The following is a 25,726-nucleotide window of genomic DNA, read 5'->3' as shown; positions in this document are numbered from 1 at the left end:
ATTCTAACGAAGAGCGTGATACAGGCCAAAGTACCTCACGCGTTTCGTGTCCTTTCATTGGTATAATTTCGTACGAAGCACGAGATAGAAGCTTTTGTATAATTTATTATGAAATCAATCTTGGATACATAATTAATTTTTATCTCATATTTTGACTATATAACTTGTAGATAGTGACTAAAATGGCCACTGAATGGTCATCAAGGTACCGTCATAAGTATGATAAGTATGACTTGGGTAATTAAACTTCTTGGCTTCTTTCTTCTCCTTCTTTATCGTTCATTTTGCCATTCATTATAATAATAGTTAATGCATTAATTTTTCATTTTAATATAAATTATATGGAAATTTGGTACTTCATTTCATAAAATTTTATGGCATTGCTAGCTATGCCGTACTTAGTACTCACCCGTGACAGAACTTTAGTTATAACACGAACAATACATAACATCGAAATCATAAAGGTAATAACGATAAAATTTAACAAAAGACGACCATCAAACATTCAAATAGGATTCGTCTTAATCTTGTATGGAGAATACATGCTTGATATCATCGTATTGAAAAAACCTACCGATACGAAAACTGTAAATAATGTCTAGATCATGCTAAAAAGTCAGTATTGAAAAGGTAACAAACTTACAGATTGAAGCTACATATTTGCTATAAGAGCCAAGTCATTAAGGTATATTGCATTGCACAACACAGCTGCGCTTACGCCGCACAGTGGAACGAAACGGGCCGGTAGTGGACTTAGCATTTGAAAAAAAATAGTTTATTTTTTTTAATTTTTTATCATTCAGTTGGATTTTTCTATTGATTATAAGAAACTATTACTACTATCGACTTTTCAGATAACTTAGTATTTTCGGAGTTATTCATTTTCAAAGTTAATTTTGTATGGAAAAAAATAAAAAACAGTGAAAATCTCGTAATTCTCAAATTTTCTCATGTAATTGACTTTACATGAGCATAACACGTATATTTGTCCTATTTTTACGCTTACTCTCGAGTCTCGATTTTCCCCGATTTGGTCGCAATTTCAACATTTGTTCTCGATTCCTCACCACCCTAAGTGGTATCCCCCTTAGGCCTTAAAGCCTAACAAAATACGTAAAAAAAATACAAACTAGCTGTTTTAATTTAATCAGTGTCCAGGATATCAACATTAGCTATTTCAAAATTTTCCTGATCGTCATCATCAAACGTCTCTGCCCGTTCAATGATCAAACTTTGTGCTTCTTTTGACAAGGATTTATGTTTTCTGCCAAATTTGTGTCGTTTCGTTGAAATGGATGATGGTGGATCAGAGCTGATCAATAAATTGTTTAAAATATCTTCATTTGTAGCTTTTCTGCTGCATTTTCTAGAATGGTGTTGGCGGTACATACGAAAGTCTTTATTTCTAGCTTCAGCAGCTTCTTCAGATAGCTGTCCAATTGGTAGTAGACTAAAACTTTCAATTATAGCTGCACCATGCATTAGAACTTTATGAACACTTGAAGGCATATAATACCAACTATATAAGTCTACATACAGTTGCATAGTGGCTTGAGCATAATCATGAAATTTGACTACATCAATGTAACGATGAAATTGCCTCTAAAATGATTGCAAACCGCCTTATTAAGTTCTCGCTAACACCTGTTATCTCAGCAGTAATGTTTGGATTTGCAAAAAATCTTCTAGCGGTATTTCCATCATTGGTGGTGCCATGACCTTGTTTGACAACATCAATCAGAAGGCCCATTCTATTTTTAAAAGCATCCTGTATGTTTTTCTTTTTGCTTTCCAGGATACACTTGGTGTCTCCCTTCACAGCCCATGTCTTTATCGTTAATCTGTAAGCTATATGCAAAATGCATTCCATCATTCGTATCCATATGTGCAATGATGACAATCCGTATCTACAAAGATCTAAATCAGTCTGTTTTGACGCAATTAAGGATAAATTATTCATCTCACTTGGAGTGGCTTTACAAATGTCGCATCTCTGAGATGAAGTGTCACATAATATTGATGTTGCTTTTCCGTCTATCATTGTCATTAATAAAGAGTGTGAAATATTTATTTCCCCGACTTCTGTATCCATTAAATCAGCAATTTCTTGCTTAATGGCATTTTTTTCCTGCAATATGGTTATTTTGTTTTCTTTCACAAATTCGAAAAAGATTGGACGACACCAATATGATGAATTCGGGGAATCATTTTGCCAGATAACTTGTTCGCCGCAAACCAATCTGATTGGTACTAAGCTTCCCATGAATATGCTTGAATCATCAAATTGACTGTCTGAAGTGTCGTCGTCTGTTTGGATTTTTTGCTTGTAATTCGCTTGATTAGAAGCACCATCAAATCCCCACTTACTGATAAGTGTTAGTTGCTTATACTTACTGTCGATGATGAGTGGCAGCATTATTCTTCTTGTCGTTACATCCAGTAGAGCTTGTAACTTTATTTTGGCTGAGGTTTCTGTCACTTTGATAGCGTTTTTTGATGGATAACATTCCATTTTCGCATGTTGCACTTGATAATACGATGGAAATATATTGTTGTCTTTTTCGTTAACACTTTTTCTAGGACTTTGTTCAGTAGATACACCGATAGAAACTTTTGCTTGGGACTCAAACTGAGTTGATGTACTTGGTTCTGCACGATCATCATTATTGCTTATTAAACCATTCATAAAGTCTGGCCATATGACGTTTGTTTGTAGCCATTCGCTATTTTTAGTTCTGAAAATATCGCCTTTACAATGAGCATTTTGCCATCTTCTATTTAAATTAAAACAAAATTTTGCACAAAACGATTTTAAAGACTTTTCGTGTTCATCACTTAAATTGACTAAGAGTTTGGACTTTATCTCACTATATAATATATCATTATTTTTAATACTACCACTGACTTTTAAAATAACGAAGAGATCAAGGTTTGTCATTAAATCTTGAAACATTTTTACAAACGTTATGTGACAAATAATAATATGTATGGGGTAGTCCGTCTATTATGGTGGGTAATAGAACACTAAAGTGTAAAACACTAAAAAACAATTTGTGCAGTATCGATGCACCAATCAGGTAACGACACGTCATTTGTTGTTGCGCTCTTATCACTTGATTCTCAGAAAAAAAAGTATCAAAACAAATGACGTCATAGGGTGGTGATGACAAACAAATGACGTCATAGGGTGACCACCCTATGACGTGATGAAAAATGTCAAACGTTGATTACACAAATGTTGATTACACATTTGTAGAGATCTTTTTAAAGTATACATACTTGCTTTAGTCAATTTATTATACATAATATGTAAGTTTCTTTTATTATGGATTGCTAAATTAAAAAGTCATAGACTTCATACAAATTTGAAATTGCTATATCTCCGAAACTATTAGTTAATTAAAAAAAACTCAAAGAATAAAAACGTTTTAAATATATGTCTAGATACCAAAAATATACATTTTATCTCTTAAGACCAAACTTTGAAATCCCAGCCCACTGTGCGCCGTGCTCGTGTCGGGATGACACCGATGCACATGTCACGAACCATTGCAAATGGTCTATATTCAATATTGAATGGTAATATTTTAAATCTTAGGCTTTGAACTTGTGCAATAGTTTAGTTGCATCTCTCGAAACAAAATTATACACATATATTGAATATTGAAAACTATAACGAATTAATAATATAAGTTTAGAAAAATAGGATTGCTGTATAAATTGGAATACCATAAATTCATATGATAAAATAAGAAGGAAATCCTAGTTTCATTTATAACGTCGAAGTTATTTCTCTCCAAATACAGATAAATAATAATATTATTAGGTCACGTTATACAATCTGTTTGCAACATAAGCAATTATATATATAAACTAGCTGGTGCCCGCGACTTCGTCTGCGCAGGATTAAAATAATATTTGCCTAAATGATATAGCGTGAACGATATTTTATCTACTTTTAATATCAGAAGCGATAAAAGTATCTTTTTTCATTTAGGAATCAATTAATTACTACCAAATGTGCATATGAAATAAATTGTTATCAATTTTTATTGTAGTTATGGTTCACTATTGGCTATAATGGCTTACACATAAGACATATATATATATATATATATATATATAAATACTATGGCGGGCTTTTTTCTAGGACTATTTAAGATAAACATTTCCAGCACACATTACATATGTAAGTCTAGCGGTTTTGGTAGCGCACGGCAGAATAGCTCGTAGATAGTAGATTTTTTCTGCTTACTTGATATTTTGGACAATTCACTCAATATCTTTATAAATTGTTGTTGTTGCCCATGTGCTATTCTAATGTATGAGCTACATTATTGTAAAGTTTCAATAAAATCCATTCAGTAGTTTTTACGTGAAGATACTTACAAACTTTCGCGTTTATAATATTAGTAGGATAATATCTTTTTCATACATCAACTTTCCAGTATTTTGAGGCATTATCAGATTATTTGACCATAAATATAATAGTTAATAGGAAATGATAAGCCTACGTTAACCCAAACTCTGAAGAAATGAACTTAAGAATGCCAACGGCCAATGGGTAGGAAGGCTTATCTGATGTTAAGTGATATCATTATTGTGCCATGGACACTCTCAATCCCAGAGGGCTCGCGAGTGCGTTACCGGCCTTTCAAGAATTGGTACGCTTTTCTCTTATTTTTTTCACTTTTCGCTTCTTGAAGGTCCCTAAGTCGAATTGGTTGGGAAATACTTTAGTGGACAGCTGGTTCCACAATAAAACCTTTCCTAATGAGTGCTGTCCGGAGCCAAAATTAACTAGATTTCGCTGATATTCTGCAATTATACATTTATCAGTGCGAGTGAAATCAATATCCACTACCGCACCCTAATATCTTATTTATAATTGAGTAACATAAATATTGTAACAAAGTAAACACGACAAAGATATATTTTATTTCAAAATATTAACATATAACAATACACAGCCAACAATAACAAAATCTAATGGTGAACTAAACAGACAATTGTATCAAAATAAATATGTATTAAAATATCTAGTAACATTTCATTCTTTACTGACTTATTGACCGTATTCCTCTTAAGTTATCTTTCTTGTATATACTAAACTTAAAAAAATATAAATATCGGGATTATTATCGATATATATTATTGATTATTATAAAGATTCTGTTCCTTATTTATTAAGTGGTAATTATGAAATTACACAGTATAGAATCCAAAGAGTTTAAAACAACGCATTTTAATGCGATTTTCATGATATGATAAAGTAATTCAAGAAGGATTCATATGTTAAATATATAATAATTATTATCATAAGTTTCACGTTTAATGTGCACGCATTAATATTACAAAACATTTTTAAGGGGTGATAAGTGCCTTTTTCTCGTGGACAGCGGGCCGAGGTTCTTATGAGGATGTAGCATATAAACCAAGATTTATTACATTACATTTCAATAGTGTACACACTTGTTAAAATAAAGATTCTTGCATTCTGATTTATCTTATATAAAACGCCTTTCAGTTTCTTCGCGAAGTCACGCAGATAATAGTAACTTATAAAAATAAACAAAATTGAAAAGGCTCTTTGTCCCTAGATAAAAACAAAACCATATCTCAACCATATTGTCAAAAATTTATTCATCTAGAATAAGAATGCCAGACAGTTTTAAACCCATAGCTTTAATTATTACATACCAACCATGCTTATAAATTACAATATATATAATTATAAAGAAATTTATACAAATTGATGCTACAATAGTTTTCAATGGTGCTTCGATGTTAATATAATGTAATGCTATCAAATTAATCTTGCATGATAGATTTTCAATTTCTTTTTTTTCAGTTGGATAAGTGGCGCCAGATTTCCGCGTACATATATATGATGTAAACTTTAAAATATCTCTAACTTAGGCTTCTTAATGTAAATAAAAAGTGCACTCTTTAAACTAAAGTATTCTCTCGTCATGATGAGTTAGGTATGTACTTTAGTTAAAACGGCGCAATTTTATGAATGTACGAGCCAGTGTTTTCTGACTTATGACTTGACATTTTAGACAACTCATATAATATAAGACTCCTATTGCTATCATATTCTTAGTACAAAACATTTTGGCACAATCATTAAAAAAAGGAACCATATTTTTTAATAAGTTTTTTATACTACTAAACTATTTAAATATTTATCACAGGTAAAGCCGCTTGATAGATTGATTGATGATCGATTGATTGTACATACTTTTGTTTGACTTACGGATTAGTTAAAAAAATAATTCTAGTAGATAACAGTTCAGTTTTCAGATTCGAATAAATATAACACTACACATGTGACACACAACCACAACACAAAAGCTTTTTGATTCAAACCTTTTCTTTCTTGTTTGTTATGAATTGTTTCTTAACCTTAACTTATCATCATAATTTTGGCGTCAATTTTATTTCAATAGTAGCTCCACAAACCAACATCGTAATGTTACAAACTGAGATTGGAAGTGAATATATTACCTATAACTTACAGTCTTCTGAATAGATGTGATTATTTTTGTATAAAAATACGTATATATTTAAAATCGATAAAACTGTAAGTTATTGATATTATACTCATGTAAATAATACTATAATTGCTTATTTTCAAGCAAATATCAAAATTTTGTTTGTATATTTTGCAAGCTGACGGTTTCCTGGTGCTTATTGCCCCGGAAATGCTGCTCGATCTCCGCGAGGGACTTTCCTTTAGTCTCAGGAACAAAGAACGCGACAAAGACTAACGCCAGTCCACAAAATACTGCATACAGCCAGAATGTACCGGCTGAAGTTAATACAAGCTGAAAAAAAAAAACATTTTTTTACACAAGACATATATACATATTTAAATAAAGAGAGTTTTGCAATGTTTTTCTCACCAAACGTTTTATTTAAGTTAATCAAAATCAAATATTTGTGAATTTGGCCCTGACCCTAAAAGTCTCTACTTTTAAAACATAGGGAAGGGAAGTGCACATGTATGTACCTAATACATACATACAGAAGTTCAAGTACGTTACGCTTAAGCTTAGATTCTATTGCATATATTAAATACCAGTGTTGGTTTGATTGGCTAACAGGTTTCTTAAAAATAAAAATTCTTAAAGGGATATAAACACGTGTTGGTTACTTTACATAACTCGACATTACTAGTGCATTAAACCGAAGAAAGTAAAAGAAAAATGCACCACTTACAAAATACTTGCTAAATACTTACATCTAGAGCATGATAGGACTTGATAACAGAAAACATGGAGAGCAGATTGACCGCGCTGGCCATTCCTGACAGCTGTGATCTGTAGTGCTTGGGAAAGAGTTCACCGAGCAACAAGAAGGGAAGTCCGCCAAAACCCAGAGAGAAGCCCAACATGAAAACTACCAGACTTGCAATGGGCAGATAGCTGAAAATAAACGATAATACATATTAGTTGATAGGTCCGTATATAGATGCCATCTATGGGCAGACCTTGTTGTATATGATAAGTAAATATTATGGTTTTTTATAGGTTATTGGTAGACTATAAATTATCTCTAATTGCAATTTAAATTTATCTTTAAACAGGTTTTTGAAGATTAGCCGGAACGCATGGCGTCTTTTCTAATTAGTTAACCACAATACTTTTTGTTCAAAGTTAAGGAACTGATCAAATTATATCTATAACTGCAATCAATTATACAACAATCATTCAATCCTTCTGAGTATAGTTTTTCACTTATCGGGTCCAATTGTCATCAAAACTTGGTTGATTTGGGTTGGCATTAAATCCGACAAAGTGTTTGATACAAACATATATTACACCTTATTTTGTTTTATATTATTTATTAAATTTTATCGCATCGCATATGTACAAAGCAGATTTTGTTTATGAATACAAGATATAGACAGTAGCGATGCATCATAGGTTGTGATTTTACGCCAATCGATTGTTATTATTTTTAAAAAATAATAGCTAATACGGCGGTTCGTGTGGCTGTGGGATTACCGTAAGAGGTGCGTAAAAATACGCCTACGCCAACGAAACGACTTTATATGAATCTTAACGTCATATTGAACTGGAATCAGCCGCAAAAATAGACAATTTTTTATATTACAACATACTAATATTAGCTGTGACCTTAAAAAATGCTAAACCATTATGCAATCAAGCACGAAAAAATAACCTAAAGGCAATCATATATTATTATCACGATTTAGTAATGTTACTAGAACTTTTCAACCTTGGCCTATTCTCACGAGTATTCACAAAAATACTGTTATGTTAACATTTAATTTTTAAAAGGCCAGTCACGATATTTCCGTACATTGAACCTGTAAACTAAGTTAGGATGTCAAGTTGTCATTCTAATACTTCACTATAAATAGTGCAAACAGTTTCCCAGACTAATAATGCAGTTATGTCGTAAGAATGGTTTTTGCAGACAAATCCAATGTCTGGAAAATTGGGAATTGTGTCAGTTAAAGTAAAATAATACTTAATGTGTTTATACAAGGACTTTATGTTTTGTTAATTTGTTTTCTTACAACTCATTTATACGTTATAATTTACATACTTTACAAATAACAATTATAGCTAAGAATGGAATATATATTTGGACAAAAAGTAAACATAACGTAACATTTAGTAAAACTTGATTATAAACACAAATATATGGTTAACATTACATAGTAAGAAGAACTACAAATACAAAATCAACGATGGATCAAACCAAGAGGAACTACAAATAAACCGCCATATGGATTATTGTTTAATTTTTATTATGTTAATAAATTAATATAAAAATTAAGAAACTATTTTAAAAACAATAAATTAGGTAAAGCGCTAAAGAGCTTAAGTATCTTTCGCAAGTCATCTACCGCGTTATGGACTAGTCTATTGACTGGTCGATCGATTCACTGAGCATAATACCGATACTGGGTATTTAATTTGACATCCCTTGGGCGAATGCTACACGCTCGATATTTATCGAGATATTTATCTGGTATTTTTGTAGTATACTACACACTCAATACGGATCGCGTCAGTAGGACGGTAAATTTCATTGAGTACACTCGTACGTTTCGTGTTACAATATGAGTAACAATATTAAGAAAGCTTGCGTTGCCATTATTATTATTATTATCAGTATATGCTGATATATATCAATATCCAAGACTTTGGATTGTAAACATTTTCCGCTGCAGCACCAGATCGTTTCAAATCTGTTATTTTTTAAATTATTTTCTGTAGTTTGCCTACTTTGCATTTGAGGTGTCCTATACTTATAGGTAATGTTTCTAATACAACTATGAATTCTCTATATTATTCCGCCTCCATATATGCGCGTCCTCTTCCATCGCTAAAAGCATTAATAGTGACGCGATAAATATCGACCATACCCTAGACGCTCGATATTTATCGACGATAATTGATACAGATCGTGGATTTTTAGATTTCTAGAAATCCAGCGATCCGTATCACGATACGTGATACGCCTGTACTATACATCGTGATTCTGGATTACGATCCAAATATCACGATAAATATCGAGCGTGTAGCATTCGCCTTGTGTGCGTCTCTGTTACGAGCACCAAGCAATATAGCTGAGGTGAGGGATGAGGGTGAGACGACTATATAATTGAAACTTACCCCATCCATGAATTTTGGTCGAATTCGAAGTAAAAAGAGGCTCCCATGGAAACCATAGAGACTGACATGGTCGCTGCTGAGAGCAGGAGCAGCGGTCTTCGGCCAGCACGGTCGACGAGGATTGTACTAATTCCATTGCTGAATAATTGCACAGCACCCACTGTTATTGTGGCCATCATTGGATCCAATTTGCTACCTGCCAGAAAATAAATTACGTGAAAAACCTGTCCTAGTAGGTATATCATAAGCACAAGTCTTGTGTGATTGCCGTAATTAATGTATTTTTCGTACTCTATGATTACTTCTAAACAACAATGTTTGCCTCATCATAAAAGCTTACTCAGGACATCATATTTTTTTATTTCCTTTTTTTCACTGAATAATATCCATTAATACGCAACCGATGTTGGGAATATACCCTTAGATTTGAGAGCTAAAATTGGGTGATAAGCACCCTCTTTTTATCGTTTTCTCAACGAAATATTAAATAAATAACATATCTCACAAACGAAAACTAATTTTAAAAATCTCTTGTTTGCTTTGTTATGAAAACTCAGTGAGGTTCTTGACATTTTATCAAAATAACAAAGATAAATCAGATACGTTGACAATAACGTCTTTGATTGATATTCTAGTTGTATCTAAAACCTTACTCCAAAAATGTATTATGTTTTTTTAATCTTTAAAAACCAATTCTTATCGGTTATTTAGAAGTACTGTGTATGTTTTTTAGAAGTTCTCTAATATTGTGTATCGATTTATCTATATATGTTTATTCTTTAAAATATACATACTAAATAATACTTAATTTATAATAGCATCAATTTCGTTATAAATAATGTACCTACTCAAGATTTACGTTGTTTTTTTTACCGGGTATAAATTTACTCCTTGAAATATTTTTGAGTCTCAATAGATATATGAAAATGAAAAGTAGATATATGACAAAATTCAACTCGGCAACTAAAAGGCACGGAGCAGCTTTAGTAGATAATTTCATAGAATTCAATGATTGGAGCTGAATGGGGGAATGATTTGATCATTTCGCTTTGCTCAAAATATCTATGCCCATATTTTAAAAGATTTCTTCGAACCAAGGCTGTTAATTTCTACTTATGTACAGTGTACATCATAGGTATACATAGTTGCCGGTACAAAAAGGTGCTGACACCTATTGACCGAGTAATTATATTATTATTATACTATAATTACTCCGTCAAATAGGTTACTAATGTAGTACTTTTTTATTTAATTGCTTAGTGAGAAAAAGAATGAAGGTTATTTTATAGTTATAGTTCAAAAAAATTTACCTGATTTTTGGAAGATTTCGACTGTGAAGAAAATGACGGCATCTATACCACTAAATTGTTGGAAGAAAAGTAGTGCAAATACAATTATCAATGGCTTGATCACGGGAGATGAGAAGAACACTTCCCGAGTGAAAAGACTCTTTGGTTCAGGCTCTGCAGGTACTGGATTCAAATTGCCGGATATACTCTTCACAGGCCTGGAAAGATACAGACGATATCAATGAAGACGCCAATTTTAGTCAGTATCAGGTCTACAAGTACATTTTTAAGTAAGATCGGCCGTAGATTAATAGTAATTTTAATAATATCTATTTTAAAATATTATAGTAATAAATTAAACTAATATCTTACTATAATAATATATAAGTACTACTTCTATATTTATTAATAAAGTAGCAATAAGAACAATAATGTTTCTCTATCGTTCTCATGTACGGGTTTTAAGATATAAATACATAACACATATGATTATTAACATTTCAATAAAAATAGGATTTATAATACCGATACTTACTCTTGTATACCATCTTTAACTTTAGCAACAGCGTGTTTAGATAGATGAAGCCACTTCATAGATGCACTGTTGTCCAAACCTTGTGTTTCAAGCCATACTGGAGATTCTGGCAACGGGAGGAGGGCAACAAACATACCCACTGAAAAAAAAATGTTTTATCAGAAATACTAATATATACGGATAATAAACATTAAAGTAAGTTTAAAAATAAGAAACTATTTTTGCCATTGATAGATAAAATAAATATTAAGAACTAAACCTACAGGGTATTAAGGATTTCCAAGGCGTTGAAGACATATTTAGATTTTATACTGGCAATGCAATTAAAAACAAAACGTTTTTGCAAAGGCGTGGGTAATTGTTATATAAACAACTAATAGAAGCGACATCCGGCAAACATTTGGGCACCTATAATTTTAAGAGCCGTGTATTTAGGCATTTTGATAGTATATAACAATTACCTTGCGCCTTGGCGTGGGTTTTTATTTATTTTTTTATCTTTTGCTATAACGAGTTTAACTTTCTACATTAAGATCTTTTTAAATCTATATATTTGCTCTTAATTTTTACTACACTACTGATATAATCTAGAAAGCATTTTACGGTAGTATCAGACACTACATCCTTACGTAACCATTAAACATTCATTGCATATGTGATTATAACTTCTGACTACGGTCAACAGTGTTTGCTTGACAGGCAACATATTAATAATCTTAATATTATACGGTATATATATATATATATATCGATACATCGATTGTTGTTCTAATTTTAAAATAACGAAAATATTATATTTTATTACTTATTTATTGATTACTCACAATTTCAGAATTAGAAATGTAACATCTAAAGTGAATTACTATAAAACATTAATGAGTATCATGAAAGAGTCAATCATATCTGAGTACAGAAACAGTTTTTAATCACCTATGACCAGTGTCCAAATGTAGTTAGCAGAAAATTAAACCTCATTGGATTAGACGACCACGTCACCCACATCCGTTGCTGATTTCAATATAAACGTCCTAGACTATTTTTATGACCTCAAGGTGTTATGTAACTTTTACTCGCCTATCAAAGGAAGCAGCTCATTAAGGAATACAATATATACAGTAATAGAGTCATGCGTTCGAACGCTCTGCACCAACAACGCCTATATATTCTTTCTATCTGCTCAATTATTGAGATGTTTTACTATGAGAAAACCGAAGAAGATCCACACGTCGTACGAATATAGAAAATAATACAACGAACCACAAAAGGTGGCTGAGAGAAAGGCAAGGTATCTCCAGTAAAGCCAGCTCCCCGCGATGTAGGATATGAGGATTCCCAGCGACATGGACAGCGTAGGTAGGGACCCGAGACGACCACGGATCTCGGGGTCGCAGCATTCACTCACCTGCAATTATATTTTTTTGTTTTTGTACAAATCATAATAATTCAACAATTATGATGTTTTTTTGTGTATAATAATAATAAAAAGAGGAGATGCTTCTAGCTAGAATCGTAGGGCAAGATTCTTATTTAGTGACTCGATTCAGGGGTGGCAGAGTTCTTGATTTAAATGAAAGACTTACTTTGATTCTCGGTCTAAATAAAATGTATAATCATGCATCATGTTTCGTTATATACAGAAATCTTCTGTGCGTGTGATTGTAATTACTCCTAGATTTAGGTGAACTTTCGTATAATGTATTAGGTTGATGGAACGAATGGATTCTATTTTTTTTTATATAGACGTGTGGTACAGGACGTCTGTCGGGAATTATATATATATCGTCAGCATGTACGCTGTAACGCTTTCACGCCTAAACTACTGTACTAATATACTAAAATTTGCTGTAGGAAAAGAAATTACCTTGGAAAAGTAAATAGGTAAGTAACCCTTCTTCGCTAAAGTAAGGGATCGTCTGATAAGTGTCATAAAACCTTAAAAATGACGAAACAGAGTATAATTACAAATAACTACTGTATAAACACATCAAGGCAGGTTTCTCCGGATTCTGATAGAATTGGAAATAGGAAATTGATCCGTATATTCTAATCATTTAATTTAAATATAAATATCCAAAGACCTTGGAATACCGATACCATATTTGATCAACAACGACTAATGGAACATTCATGTATTGTTTATTTGACTAAACGTTTGTTAACTTTTTTGTCTAATGAATGGCAAAAAGAACTAGTATTTGCTAAATGACTTCCGTGGTTAAAGAATGCCAAAGCATTAATTCAAGATAAAGGAACGTTTTTCTATACGGCTGAAGATCAGTTTTTATATAAATGTCTACCGGTATTTTTTTGAATGTTTTATAGAATACCAGGTGCCCCGCGAACTTCGTTTCTCCTTAATGTGATTTTACTCAGCCTACCTTTTTAGTTATGTACTACTGTACCAACATGGAACATATGCTACCCCAGAGTCAGTTCGATTTTCCGGAACGAAAACTTTTAGGTTTTTCTGTGAATGTTACTCTATATAAACCTCAGCTTTCAAGTTATAAGTTCTTAACTAACAAATAACAAATAAGGGTTGATCGTAGAGAGTAGATAAAAACTAAGGGTTGTATGTATTTTTGTATGTTATATCATAAAAAAATAAAAACAAAAATGTTTGTCTATAAAAATATATATTTTATTTTGGGGTGAGTTATCACTTAGTACTCGTTCAGACACGGCGGGAACCGCGCGATTGTCAGATCGTGCGGTTTGAACCGCAAAAATGTCGACTGTTCAAACATTGGCGGTTAGTTAGCGATCAGTTTCAAGATGGAAGTCGAAGAGTAACTAACGTGTCTGTGGTTGATAAAGAAAAGGCAGATTCAGAGAGGATCGACTGACACATGGTAAATTTGTAACACTATTGGCTATTTGAGAATGTCAATAAAATCTTTTGAAGAACTCATTGAACTAATCAGGGAAGATATTTCAAGCTCTGAAACACATATGAGGGCAAGCGTGTTACCAGAAGAAAAACTCTCCACTTCATCAATAAATAACTCGGTGTCGAAGCGATAGCGAGCTCACGGTGCTCAAGTTGACCTTGTTATGACGTGTTAATCGCGCGGTGCCCGCAATGCTAATGAACGCTGAGTAAGATCTTCATAGTAATAGAACCGCGCGGGAGTATCGCGATTCTATTTTCTGGCGGTTGGGTTGCGGAAACCGTGCGGTTTGATTAACCGCGCGGGTATGTCTGAACGATTACTTAAGAGCTAGTTCAGACATGGCGGAATCCGTGCGGATGCAAATCGCGCGGTTCTAAACGCAAGTGTTCAGACAGACGCGGATGTAAATGCGGAGTGCCGTAATCCGCATAGAGTGACAGCGTTCTAGTCCAATCATGGAAGTCGAAGAAGCAATATGTGTGTACTTGTTGCTCCGTAAAAAAGAAAGAAAGAAGAAACGGCAGTATTGGGTGCATCCAATATTACGTGATCGGCTCACCCATGGTCAGTTTCTGACTTTATATCCAAAATTAAGAAGTTTTGAACCAAAATTCTTTAATTATTTGAGAATGTCGATAAATTCATTTGATGAATTATTAGAAATGATCAGTGAACAAATTGCATCTAATGATACCCATATGAGGTCAAGCGTGGCCCCAGAAGAAAAACTCGTGATTACATTAAGGTAAGATATTTATTTTATACATCAGAATATATGTTTTGTACTATAGAAGACTGTGAGTCGTCAGTGCTATTGCATGATAAAGGCGATGGAGACTCTCCTGGTACGATTGTAGAATATCCTGTAAAATATCCTTGTGGGTTTGAATATTGTTGGTTTTGCCAAAATACTTCATTAGGCGTGTTCTGCTGGCTCGTGATATGAATAGGCGCTGGTAATTTCTGCCCTTTCTGTATTACCTGGAGTAATTCAATTTTAGTAGCCAAACGCTTATTTTCTGGAATTTTTTTTAACTCTTTATACAATGACATACAAAAAAGCTTATCATCATCATCTTGCTTTGACATACTTTCTTGTAATTGTCTCTGTATTTTATCCCTTGATTCAATGCTATTTTCTAATATGTCAGCCAATCGCTCTTCTGAAGTAATTTTAGTCTTCTTCCTTTTATTGGGTACTGGTTGTATTTCACGTGCATTAACAAAATTATCTTGGTTTTGGTCAATGTTTTGAATTCCTTCATTTTTGGCTTCATGTATGTTTGATGTCGTTTCTTTGTTTTCTACTGTCTTCTGAAGAAAAGAAAGCCGGTCAAAATACATGTATTTTGAACCTTTACATGCACCAGAACCAGAAGGAATTGATTTGCCTTTCTTGAATTCCTTATTATAAGCATCCCGTATATTCTTCCACTTTTTTTGTAAAGTTACACCTGGAACAGAAATCAGTATTTTTAACAAAATTGTAGACTTATAAATACAGGAGCGGTCAAATATTTGAAGACACTCAAAAATTTGAAAAATTTAAAATAAAATAATTGACACTCATTATTTTAAACTAGCTGGTGCCCGCGACTTATAATTAATAAATGAAAAGTTTGCAACTTTGTTAACAAAACGATACAGATCAAGATTATATTGTTTCAGATATCTGGGTACTGGTTGTTCCTTTGGAGAACTGCATTACAACTTTCGTCTTGGCAAATCTACAATTACAGGAATTGTCCGTGAAGTATGTGAAGCTCTGTGGGAAAAAGTCGCAAAAAATGTCATGCCTGAACCCAGCGAAGATATATGGAAGAAAATAGCTACAGATTTTGAAAAATATGCAAATTTCCCCAATTGCATTGGCGCCATAGATGGCAAGCATATAAGGATTACAAAACCCAATGATTCTGGATCTTTGTATTATAATTACAAAACTTTTTTTTCCATAGTGCTGTTGGCACTTTGTGATAGTAACTATTGTTTTTCTTTCATAGATATTGGATCATATGGAAAAAGTAGTGATTCTGCAATTTTTAAAAATTCGGTATTTTATAAAAGATTAATAGAAAAGTCATTACACATACCAAAACCTAAACCAATATCTAACACAGATCCTACGCCATTGCCATACGTCATAGTTGGCGATGAAGCGTTTGGTTTATCCGAAACTGTAATGCGACCCTATGCAGGTAGAGGGCTATCATACGAAAAAAATATATTTAATTACAGGTTATCAAGAGCTCGACGTTATATTGAATGCACTTTTGGAATTCTGGCAAACAAGTGGCGCATTTTTCATAGGCCTATAAACGTTAATATAGACTTTGCCGAAGACATAATAAAGGCCTGTTGTGTGCTACACAATTTTGTTAGAACTAGAGATGGTATACAGTTTGAAGATACTTTATATACTGGGCCAATGAGTAATCTTAATACATTACATGCAGGAAGGGGTACACCGTCATCATTAAATATTAGAGACAAATATGCTAATTACTTTGTAAATGAGGGTCGTGTAGAATGGCAAGACACAAAAATATAAAAACTTGAGAGGTGTCAAGGGACACCCGGATAGAACGAAGTTGACCTCACTGGAGGCGAGTACTAGAGGCGAGTAGCGAGGCGTGGTGTTTGCGTGCGTGAGAATCGTGAGATTTTTCCCGCGCCCGATACTTACCTCCAATCACAATAACAACATTTTTATATAGTTTAGTTATTTGGGGTGGACTGTCAATTACAAAATATGTAAACTACCCTGATAAATGTAAAATTAAATACATACTGACCAAAAAGAACCTTTTTTTCCAAAGAATCCTCATTTTCTCCAAAAATATCCACCAGCTCCTGCCAAGCTCCGTTTCTAATAATTTTATTGGAATATTCTGCACATTGGATGTCCCACAAAGCAGGTCTCTTTTCCACCTCATCGATGAATAGCTCGGTGTCGAAGCGATCCATTGTCACCGTCCGATACGCGCGGCTTCCGCAGAGCAACTGAACGCGCTCTAGGTACGTCAAGTAAATAGATCCGAGCGGCAACCGCGCGAATTCATTTTCTAGCGGTTGAGTGGCGGTAGCCGCGCGGTTTGTCAATCCGCGCGGACAGGTATGAACGAATTTATAGGCGCTAATGTAAATAAGATCCGCGCGGTCTAACCGCGCGATTTGCATCCGCACGGATTCCGCCATGTCTGAACTAGCTCTAATAACTCATACAAATAAGACCCGCGCGATTTCCATGTGATTCTGAAATCGCGCGGTTCCCGCCGTGTCTGAACGAGCACTTAGGGGTTTGTCAGATAGATAATAGCCGATTCTCAGACTCACTCAATATGCATAAAAATGTCATAAGAATTGGTCGAGCCGTTTCGGAGGAGTATGGGAACGAACATTGTGACACGAGAATTTTATATATTAGATAATAAGAGTGCGTAATAGGATACTAAGGTAGTTTGATCACGCAAAGGTAATAAATGTGAAATAGATCTCGTTTCATAGAAGGCGAGAGGGTTGTTGAATTTAGGTATGAAGACCTATTTTTATCGCCAAGGAGGATCAGAGAGACATTTTTGCACAACGACAACATATCACAGAAGTGTCAGGTGATAGCAAGATATGAATAAAAATAAAACGTTATAAGGATTTGGGAAAGCACATGCGTGATTTTATCAGATCTAAGGTCATATTTTAAAAAAAGCCTCCTAAACAGATCCTTGTAATCTTGTTTCTATTATGGTCACATGTGGCAACACACTTTTGATATAAAAGAATAGGGTCAGCAAAATAAAGGATAATTTACCTATTAAACATTTAGCACGAGAAATATTTGGAAACTTTCTAATTTATGGTAACGTGTTGGCCAATAGACCGGTGAAACTCTATACCAAATAACAATAGAAATTTAAACGGATGTCATACAATATGACAACACATATCCTGCAACCAACCAAAACTTCATTACATGTTGTTTTGTTACGTTTATATATTATTCCCATATATTAACCCATAATACGCATACAATATGATGAATACATAATGATATGTATATAATTATGCATATTCAACTTGTAAAATTATGATAATTAAATTCATTGTTTTAAAAAAAACATCTGTTGGTAAAACCCAAAAGGAGGCCTTTAGACCTGTTTACAAAAATAATAAAAAACACAAAATATTGATGTGTCTTACAACAGTCTACCAACTTACCGTAACTATGTTTTGCAGGCTCTTAATGTGGTTTAAGTTTCCATTTAGTTTTGTTTATTTCTGTTATTGTTATTTTTTATCTTTTTACTTGTAGTTATTTTTTTTTTGTTTTGTTTTATTTTATTTTTTTTGTGGTTGTTTGTTTATTTTTTCCTTTGATGGATTGCTTATGTTCTAGTGTAATTAATGTGTATGTGTATGTGTGTTAATTTTGTGATGTCATGTTTTCTTGTATTTTTAGGCATACGCTTTGTTTTAGAATTTTCAAATAAATAAATAAAAAAAACAGTGAAACGGGCACAGAAATATGTCCGTCTAATTAGGGGTTTAATCTGCCTTGTGAATGTTGTTATAAAAAAATATCTAATTATTTAAATAGCTGCCTACTTATTAGTTATGCTATGATAATTTTTACATAAATTGTATAATTTATCTTTCAAGTTCCAACGCTATTAAACTTTTAACCGGTTTGGATCATACACTAGCGACGATAACATAGACTATATAATACTTGTCCTGATTCTACAGTCTTGTATATTTCTTCAAAATTTCTTGTATCTGTTTAGTTTCCTTAATAAATAAATAAATAAATAAATAAATAAAATGAAAATAGCAAATAAATACATGTCTGTATGACTGAATCACAACTAAGTGTGAACACTGCCTATTAAAAGTAAAAAGTAAGATTTTTATTACGATTGAAATGTTTTTTGAAAGAGAGCCGTCACGACGCGTCGTAAGCAATCCTGTTTAATTTTTTTTTATGTCGACAACACCGCTTCGTGATGACAGCAATCATCTTGATATTTAATTTTTAAAAATTAAAATATAATATGTATAATGTATATGTTATGTTAATAAATGTAATAAGATTGATGTGATAGTTTTTGTTTGTTCACCGGTCACGGTTCACCGTTCAGACGCTAGTCATCACTGGATTAAAATTGACATCTTTTATTCATACAAACAATAACACCAGACAGCATGTATGTTTTAAACGCTGTCCAGAACTTATTTAACATCAGTTCACCGTTTATTTACGTAACGTACTTATAATACATAAGTAATATCTGCCAAAAATATTCCATAAACAAAAAAAGACAAAGCAGTGTTATCTAATGTCTTTGCTAATGCTGTTGTCTCCGTCAACTCGACACGGACAGTCTAATAGAATAGTCTTGTTTATATTAAACAAATTAGGTGAGTGAAATTGGAAAACTTTTTATGACGCATAATGCTAATGTTTAAAAATTTCCTTTCTAGTTGAGTGGCACGGGTTACGAAATATAGTTTCAACACATGTTTACACAGGCTATTTACATCATTTAAGGATTATGTGTGAGGGCTATTTGGAAACTTTGTAAATTCGATAATATTTTATGCAAACAAACATAGCTGTTACCTAATAATATATGAATTGCCTTTGCTAATACGATGTGAAATTGTTTGTGTTATATTTGCAAAAAAATTAAATAAATCTGACTTTCGCCGCTTCATTTACATAGAATTACGGTACTTACTTATCTTTATCTGATTACAAAACTGGTTGGCATTTATAACGACAAAGTGAGATGGCAAAGAGAGATTTTTAAGCTATTGCATAGATTTTATCGCAGGCTTTGAGCGCGGCGACCGAATCAAGAAATTCCGTAACGAAAAAACCTAACACACGATGACGTAATATAGGTGCGGCCAATACGCGCTAGAGCGGGACAACGCATACTGCGTCTCACATCGGTCTGGCGTGATCGGTGATGTAGCGCAGGTGCGTTAGAGTGGGACAGAACGCATACTGCATAAATAAATAATTATAATTGCATAAGTTGATAAAAAATGCTATGCAATAGCTTTACCGCGGCAGTCCCCGAGTGCCACACGTTTTTTTAATCTATATTTGGTTTTAGGATGGTAAAAATAGCATAGCTTAGGACTAAGAATATAAAAAAATGCCATACTTACGTAAACTTGAACTGGAGCTAATACAAATCCCACACATAAGCCAGTGAGTATTCTACCCAGTAGCAGGATTGGAAAGATGCGTGCAAAACCAACAATTATCCATGCGGCAATCCAAAGGGGAGCTGTGAGCTTCAGCGCTCTTTTTCGGCCAGCCCGTTGCATTAATGGTCCAGAGCACATACTGCCCAAGAAAGCTCCAAATGACGCAATTGCACCTGCAAAAAGACTTGGCCATTAATCTTCTAAAATAGAATTTAACAATTACGTATTCTGATTTACAAACCTTCATCAAATAGTCACTATATGTACTGCAAAATAACATTTAATTATTTAACAACATTGAATAGTTTTATAGCATATTATCAGACTTTCAAATCTTTATATATATAATTCTTCTGTGAGTGTGTATGTCACTGAACTTCTCTCAAACGACTGGACCGATTTTGATGGAATTTTTTGTGTGTGTTCAAGGGGATCTGGGAATGGTTTAGATTCACAAATCAGCCCGGCAGATGGCGCTGCAGTCGGTACTTTTATACTTTGCTTAATATCCTAATCACTTGAAATATCATGCAGGACAACGTCTGTGGGGTCCGCTAGTGTATATATATTAAGCTAACTTCCAACCAAGCTTCTAGCCACATTTCATTCACAAATCTTAACAAATTCAATCAATTTCACCTCATCTCACCCACTTTAGCCACGAAATATTTAGGGTAAAATATTAACATTAAGCAAAGTAATCGTAACTTACCTGTCCATGACTTTTGTTCGCTATGTTGTACAATTGTAGGATTATACTGTTCTATTGAAGGCAGCGCTGACGCAGTATATCCGCGAACCAGACCGATGATTAAAAACGCCAAAGAGGCACCTACTGTTAGCCATAACTGTAAATAAATAAACACTCACATTTGGCTCTATTAATAAAATAATAAAATTATTACATTCTTCCTCATCTTTTGCGACTACTTCACCAATAATTGCTATATCTCAGAACACAGAACACCTTTCTCAGGAATAACACTATAAAAAACCGCACATACAAATATACAAACGAGTACTTCAACCTATAATATGTAGTAATTCTTCTATTTTTCGTACTACTAGAAGTCTATTCGACGTACTTCATAAATATATAACAATTGTTTTGTATTTGGAACAAAGAGGATGTTATAAAAGGAGGAATATTGTACAGACATCGGCTGTTGATTAATTACTCAATTATAACATTACAATTAACTAACACATATTGAAGAGATAATGCACAACCTAAGTAGCTCCTAAGATATGTAATAAACATAGAGGTAACTGTTTTCAATTATGAAATTTAATTTATCTGCGTGTAAAGTGCAATATAAATATCTTAAATATCGCTATTAATACAATTTGGATCCACAACAAATGTGTCTTCGTCTAAAGTCACAATATGATCTTGGATTTATTATCGGACTTATTGTAAGTTTTTAATAAAGTACTCATTTTTAATCTTTCTACCTAAGTATTTTTAGCTTTTTAGTTGTAATTTATGGAGCCGGTTCTTCTTTATATTTATCATAAATAGGCTTGGAGTTGACTTCCTTCGACCATTTGTCACGACTACCGACAACGGAATTTTATTAATAGTTTCATCCGAGTAGCATGCAGTGATTGTTTGATAGTTTGCGATTGCTTGCAAGAAGGATGTAGCACCTATACGTACGTAACCAACTAACTATAGTAAAAAATCCAAGGTTCATGCAAAACTATAGTGATTTAATAAAATTATGGTTATCTTGCTTAATTTCTTATATAATATACTGTTTTCAAGACCGATGTGTACCTACTATAAAAAAAACTATACGGTGACATTATTTTCTTTCTTTCCTGAACAGGTATAGGAAAGTATTCGTCGTTCGTTGGATTAATATGTTTTTTGATAATTCTAGAGGGCATAATACTGATAGGGTTATTGTATTCTATTTATAGAAAATACCTTGCATCTTGTCGCATTAACTTAATTCGTTATTTTCATGCTATATCTGGTGTAATTACATATATGCTTGAATAAGCTGATATAAGCGGAAAACGGCTCAGTTTAAATTAATCTTGCACACAATACAAAATATTCAACGTGGGAATCAAAATAAAACAATTACACAACTGCTATTATAAATAATTACACTTAAGGTGAACCTGAAGACATGTGCGTTACAGATTGTGAGGAAAAATAATATTATTTTATTAGTAAGATATATCAAAAGAATATTCGAGTCTAGACTTATGAATCCCGTATTTCAAAAATGTATGTTATTTGACATGCGGAAGCTGTAATCGTGACTCTAAAACCTACGCTTAGAGCTCAAATTTCTATGAATGTGATTACAATATTAATTAAATATTATTATTGATTAAAAATAACTATATTCTAGTTGTAGTAAGTAAAATTCTTAAAATTTACCATCCTAACAATTACAATATATTGGAACCTATATTAATGCATTTTAGAGAATGTGGATGACGTTTTGACCTTCACGAAACTGATAGAGTATTTCCTTATCTATTAAATTTTATTTATGCTTATACAAATTAAAACAAATATCAACTTAATTAGATATATTTCTTATATCCAGAACATTTAAAATGTTATAAGAAAATTAATTTAAGACAACCTTGTCAAAATAAAGGCAGTCAGGTTTCAAAGGTTCTAACGTCTAATCATTAATTATTGTTTGTTTTAATTTCCGGGAATGGTGTTCAAAGTTATCGTGATTTAAATTAAAATAAGTAGATGAAAACAAGTGAAAAACAAAACGCGTTGGGCCTTCATCAGCAATAACGTGCTATCCACTATCCAACCAAAGCCGCATTTATAAGCATTTTAACAGATAAATACTATCTTTAACGCAATATAAACAGGAATTTATTACTTTATTTATATAACTCGACGTTTCAGGTGCTTTTAGCGATTGTAGTCAGCGAGAATCTATATCGCTTCTCTACTTAAAGCACACTTCTGCTGACTGTAAGTTTAATCAAAAATTATTATTTAAATTAGTAGTACTTGCATAAACCAAAGAGAAAATTCAATACTGATCTTAGAATTCCTTATTCATTCATTTATTGTACTAGTCAATAGCACGTCTACGATAAAATCCTTCTACTCGTAAATACGACATAATATGAAAGTATATTTTGTACAAAGTTATATAATATGCTAATAGTGATTTGCATTTTATTACGTAGTGTAGTTCTATGACATTTTATCATGTGTTTTTATACAACGACTGTTGTTAATAATTAAAAAGGTTTTGCAGTTCATCTAAATGAGTCATAGATAATAAAGTATATATCTATACGATCTGTAGTAAACTATGCTGCCAGGCCTCATTTTATTGATCATAGTGAAGGCACTTTTTTGTACAATTGACATAGTTAACCGGTTTCATGTGACCATATAATAATAGAAGGTACATTTTTAATCTTAAATTTATTCATAATTTGCATATTAAGTAAACAAGATCAATACTACAAAAATAAAATGTAATAAAGGTTGGTCGGCACATCAATAATTAAAATCACATAGATAATTTACTTCTTCTTCCTGATATATGAGATATACCTGACAGAACCACAGCTCCGATTCGCTCATAGCGATAGGGCTGATTGCAAATACGCGCAGAGAAAAAAAAGGTAATTAACTTGTTTATAAGGAAAACTTTTGGAGTAAATAGGTGTATCCAACATATACTTGTTGCATATTTATGATACAAAGAACGCGAAAAAGTTACTTGTTACATACCTACTAGCTCTGAACTCTAGTTTTTTAGATAGAACCCATACAAGCATACGTATAATCCTACTCCTAAAGATAGTTACCCAACACAAACTGTATTCAAATTCAAGGTCTCTCTAATAAAAATGAATAGGAACCGGTTTCTAACCAATTTTGAGGTCAATATTAACAGAATGTATCCTTAAGTAGACTAACTCAGATGTTTAGAAAGTTTTGGTATCCCCAAAATAGCTATTATATATTGTCTGTATTTACTTTTTGGTTATTGATTGTAAAATAGATATGTTTGAACTTTATTTGGTATTATCGATTGAGATTGTGATATATTCTTACAGTGAGAAACGGTTTTTCATATATTGAAACTAGAATGTTTAGATATTTTTGTTTCGGATTTTAAAGTTTAAAAACGGGAATAAACAATACCTTTTACTAAAAGTTATAAATATATTTTCAAATATATATTTCTTTGCATTACATCTATCAGGTTTTTATAAAAAAAAATGTAGTATGCCGTGAAATTGTATTCGACTCAAACGGCATGCCAAATGAAACTATTATGTGTTAACCTTCGAGTGCCAAGATGTACGACATTTTTTATTTTGTATAGTACATTTTATTTAAGCCTTTAGGTTTCACGTTTAAATACAAAAAAAAACAATTATTTTAACTGAAAACTATTTGAATCATTATGAAAAAAAACAGAGCAGAAGTTACGGTCTTGAACCAGAACTAAGCTTTTTGTGTCTACGCGATTGAATTGCTATAATGGATATTGGAGAATTACAAAAGATAAGGAAGCCCACTAACTTTTAAGTAGTCTTTTTGTAGAAAAAAAATAATAGAACTTGATAAAGATAAATTTTTAATTCGATAACGTGAGTTTTATCATAAAAAATATTCGCGTAAAAAACATTAAAATGTCAACTTATGTTCTAATAATATCTTACATTCCGAAAAAAATTAACACGCTTTTCTTAGTAATCACTTTTTGTAATAATCGTAATATAATATATTGTTAGATTTGTATGTGCCTAAGCACTTGGAGCTCATACATTTGTAATTAAAACTGATATTAATATTATTTATTAACCTGTTTATAAACTTATATTCTAAATTAAAATAATTAATTAAATTGCGATAACTTAATTTTGTTAATTGTTTGAAAGATATTAAGATAGTAACCTATTATGTAAAACTTCATAGACTTTTAAAATATGCATATATTATAGTTCGCGATAATGTTTCCAAACATACACAATACCTGTTTTAAAAATGCCGGTGAAATGTTCATTGTAGTTTTCAAAACAATATAACTTATAGCACGGAATGTCTGATTCGCGGTTTAATTTAGAGAGAGACCGCACTGGCTTGATCCTCCGCTGTAACTGCACCCAAATACTTCC

The 25,726-nt window shown here is 32.5% G+C and overlaps 3 protein-coding genes across 3 annotated transcripts; 1 reads left to right on the top strand and 2 right to left on the bottom strand.

Moving 5' to 3' along the window:
* Positions 1 to 4,915: 4,915 nt before the first annotated feature.
* LOC125052382 (facilitated trehalose transporter Tret1-like) lies at positions 4,916 to 25,726 on the bottom strand. The gene is made up of 9 exons (XM_047653192.1): positions 25,585 to 25,726; positions 21,303 to 21,438; positions 20,549 to 20,763; positions 12,738 to 12,882; positions 11,481 to 11,619; positions 10,967 to 11,163; positions 9,657 to 9,852; positions 7,247 to 7,430; positions 4,916 to 6,830 (listed from the first exon to the last, which is right to left on the bottom strand). Exons 1-9 carry the CDS (start codon positions 25,612 to 25,614, stop codon positions 6,648 to 6,650), a joined length of 1,425 nt encoding a protein of 474 aa, XP_047509148.1. The 5' UTR covers positions 25,615 to 25,726; the 3' UTR covers positions 4,916 to 6,647.
* Positions 14,534 to 16,935, top strand: LOC125052383 (protein ALP1-like). Its single transcript, XM_047653193.1, has 2 exons — positions 14,534 to 15,119; positions 16,043 to 16,935. Exons 1-2 carry the CDS (start codon positions 14,830 to 14,832, stop codon positions 16,923 to 16,925), a joined length of 1,173 nt encoding a protein of 390 aa, XP_047509149.1. The 5' UTR covers positions 14,534 to 14,829; the 3' UTR covers positions 16,926 to 16,935.
* On the bottom strand, positions 15,110 to 17,602 carry LOC125052384. The gene is made up of 2 exons (XM_047653194.1): positions 17,170 to 17,602; positions 15,110 to 15,828 (listed from the first exon to the last, which is right to left on the bottom strand). The coding sequence occupies exons 1-2, from the start codon at positions 17,570 to 17,572 to the stop codon at positions 15,134 to 15,136; spliced, it is 1,098 nt and encodes a 365-aa protein (XP_047509150.1). The 5' UTR covers positions 17,573 to 17,602; the 3' UTR covers positions 15,110 to 15,133.

This window comes from Pieris napi, chromosome 9 (genome assembly GCF_905475465.1).
Source record: "Pieris napi chromosome 9, ilPieNapi1.2, whole genome shotgun sequence".
NCBI classification, from domain to species: Eukaryota; Metazoa; Arthropoda; class Insecta; order Lepidoptera; family Pieridae; genus Pieris; species Pieris napi.
Note: the sequence above shows the minus strand (reverse complement) of the source record. Positions and strands in the feature narration are given on the sequence as shown.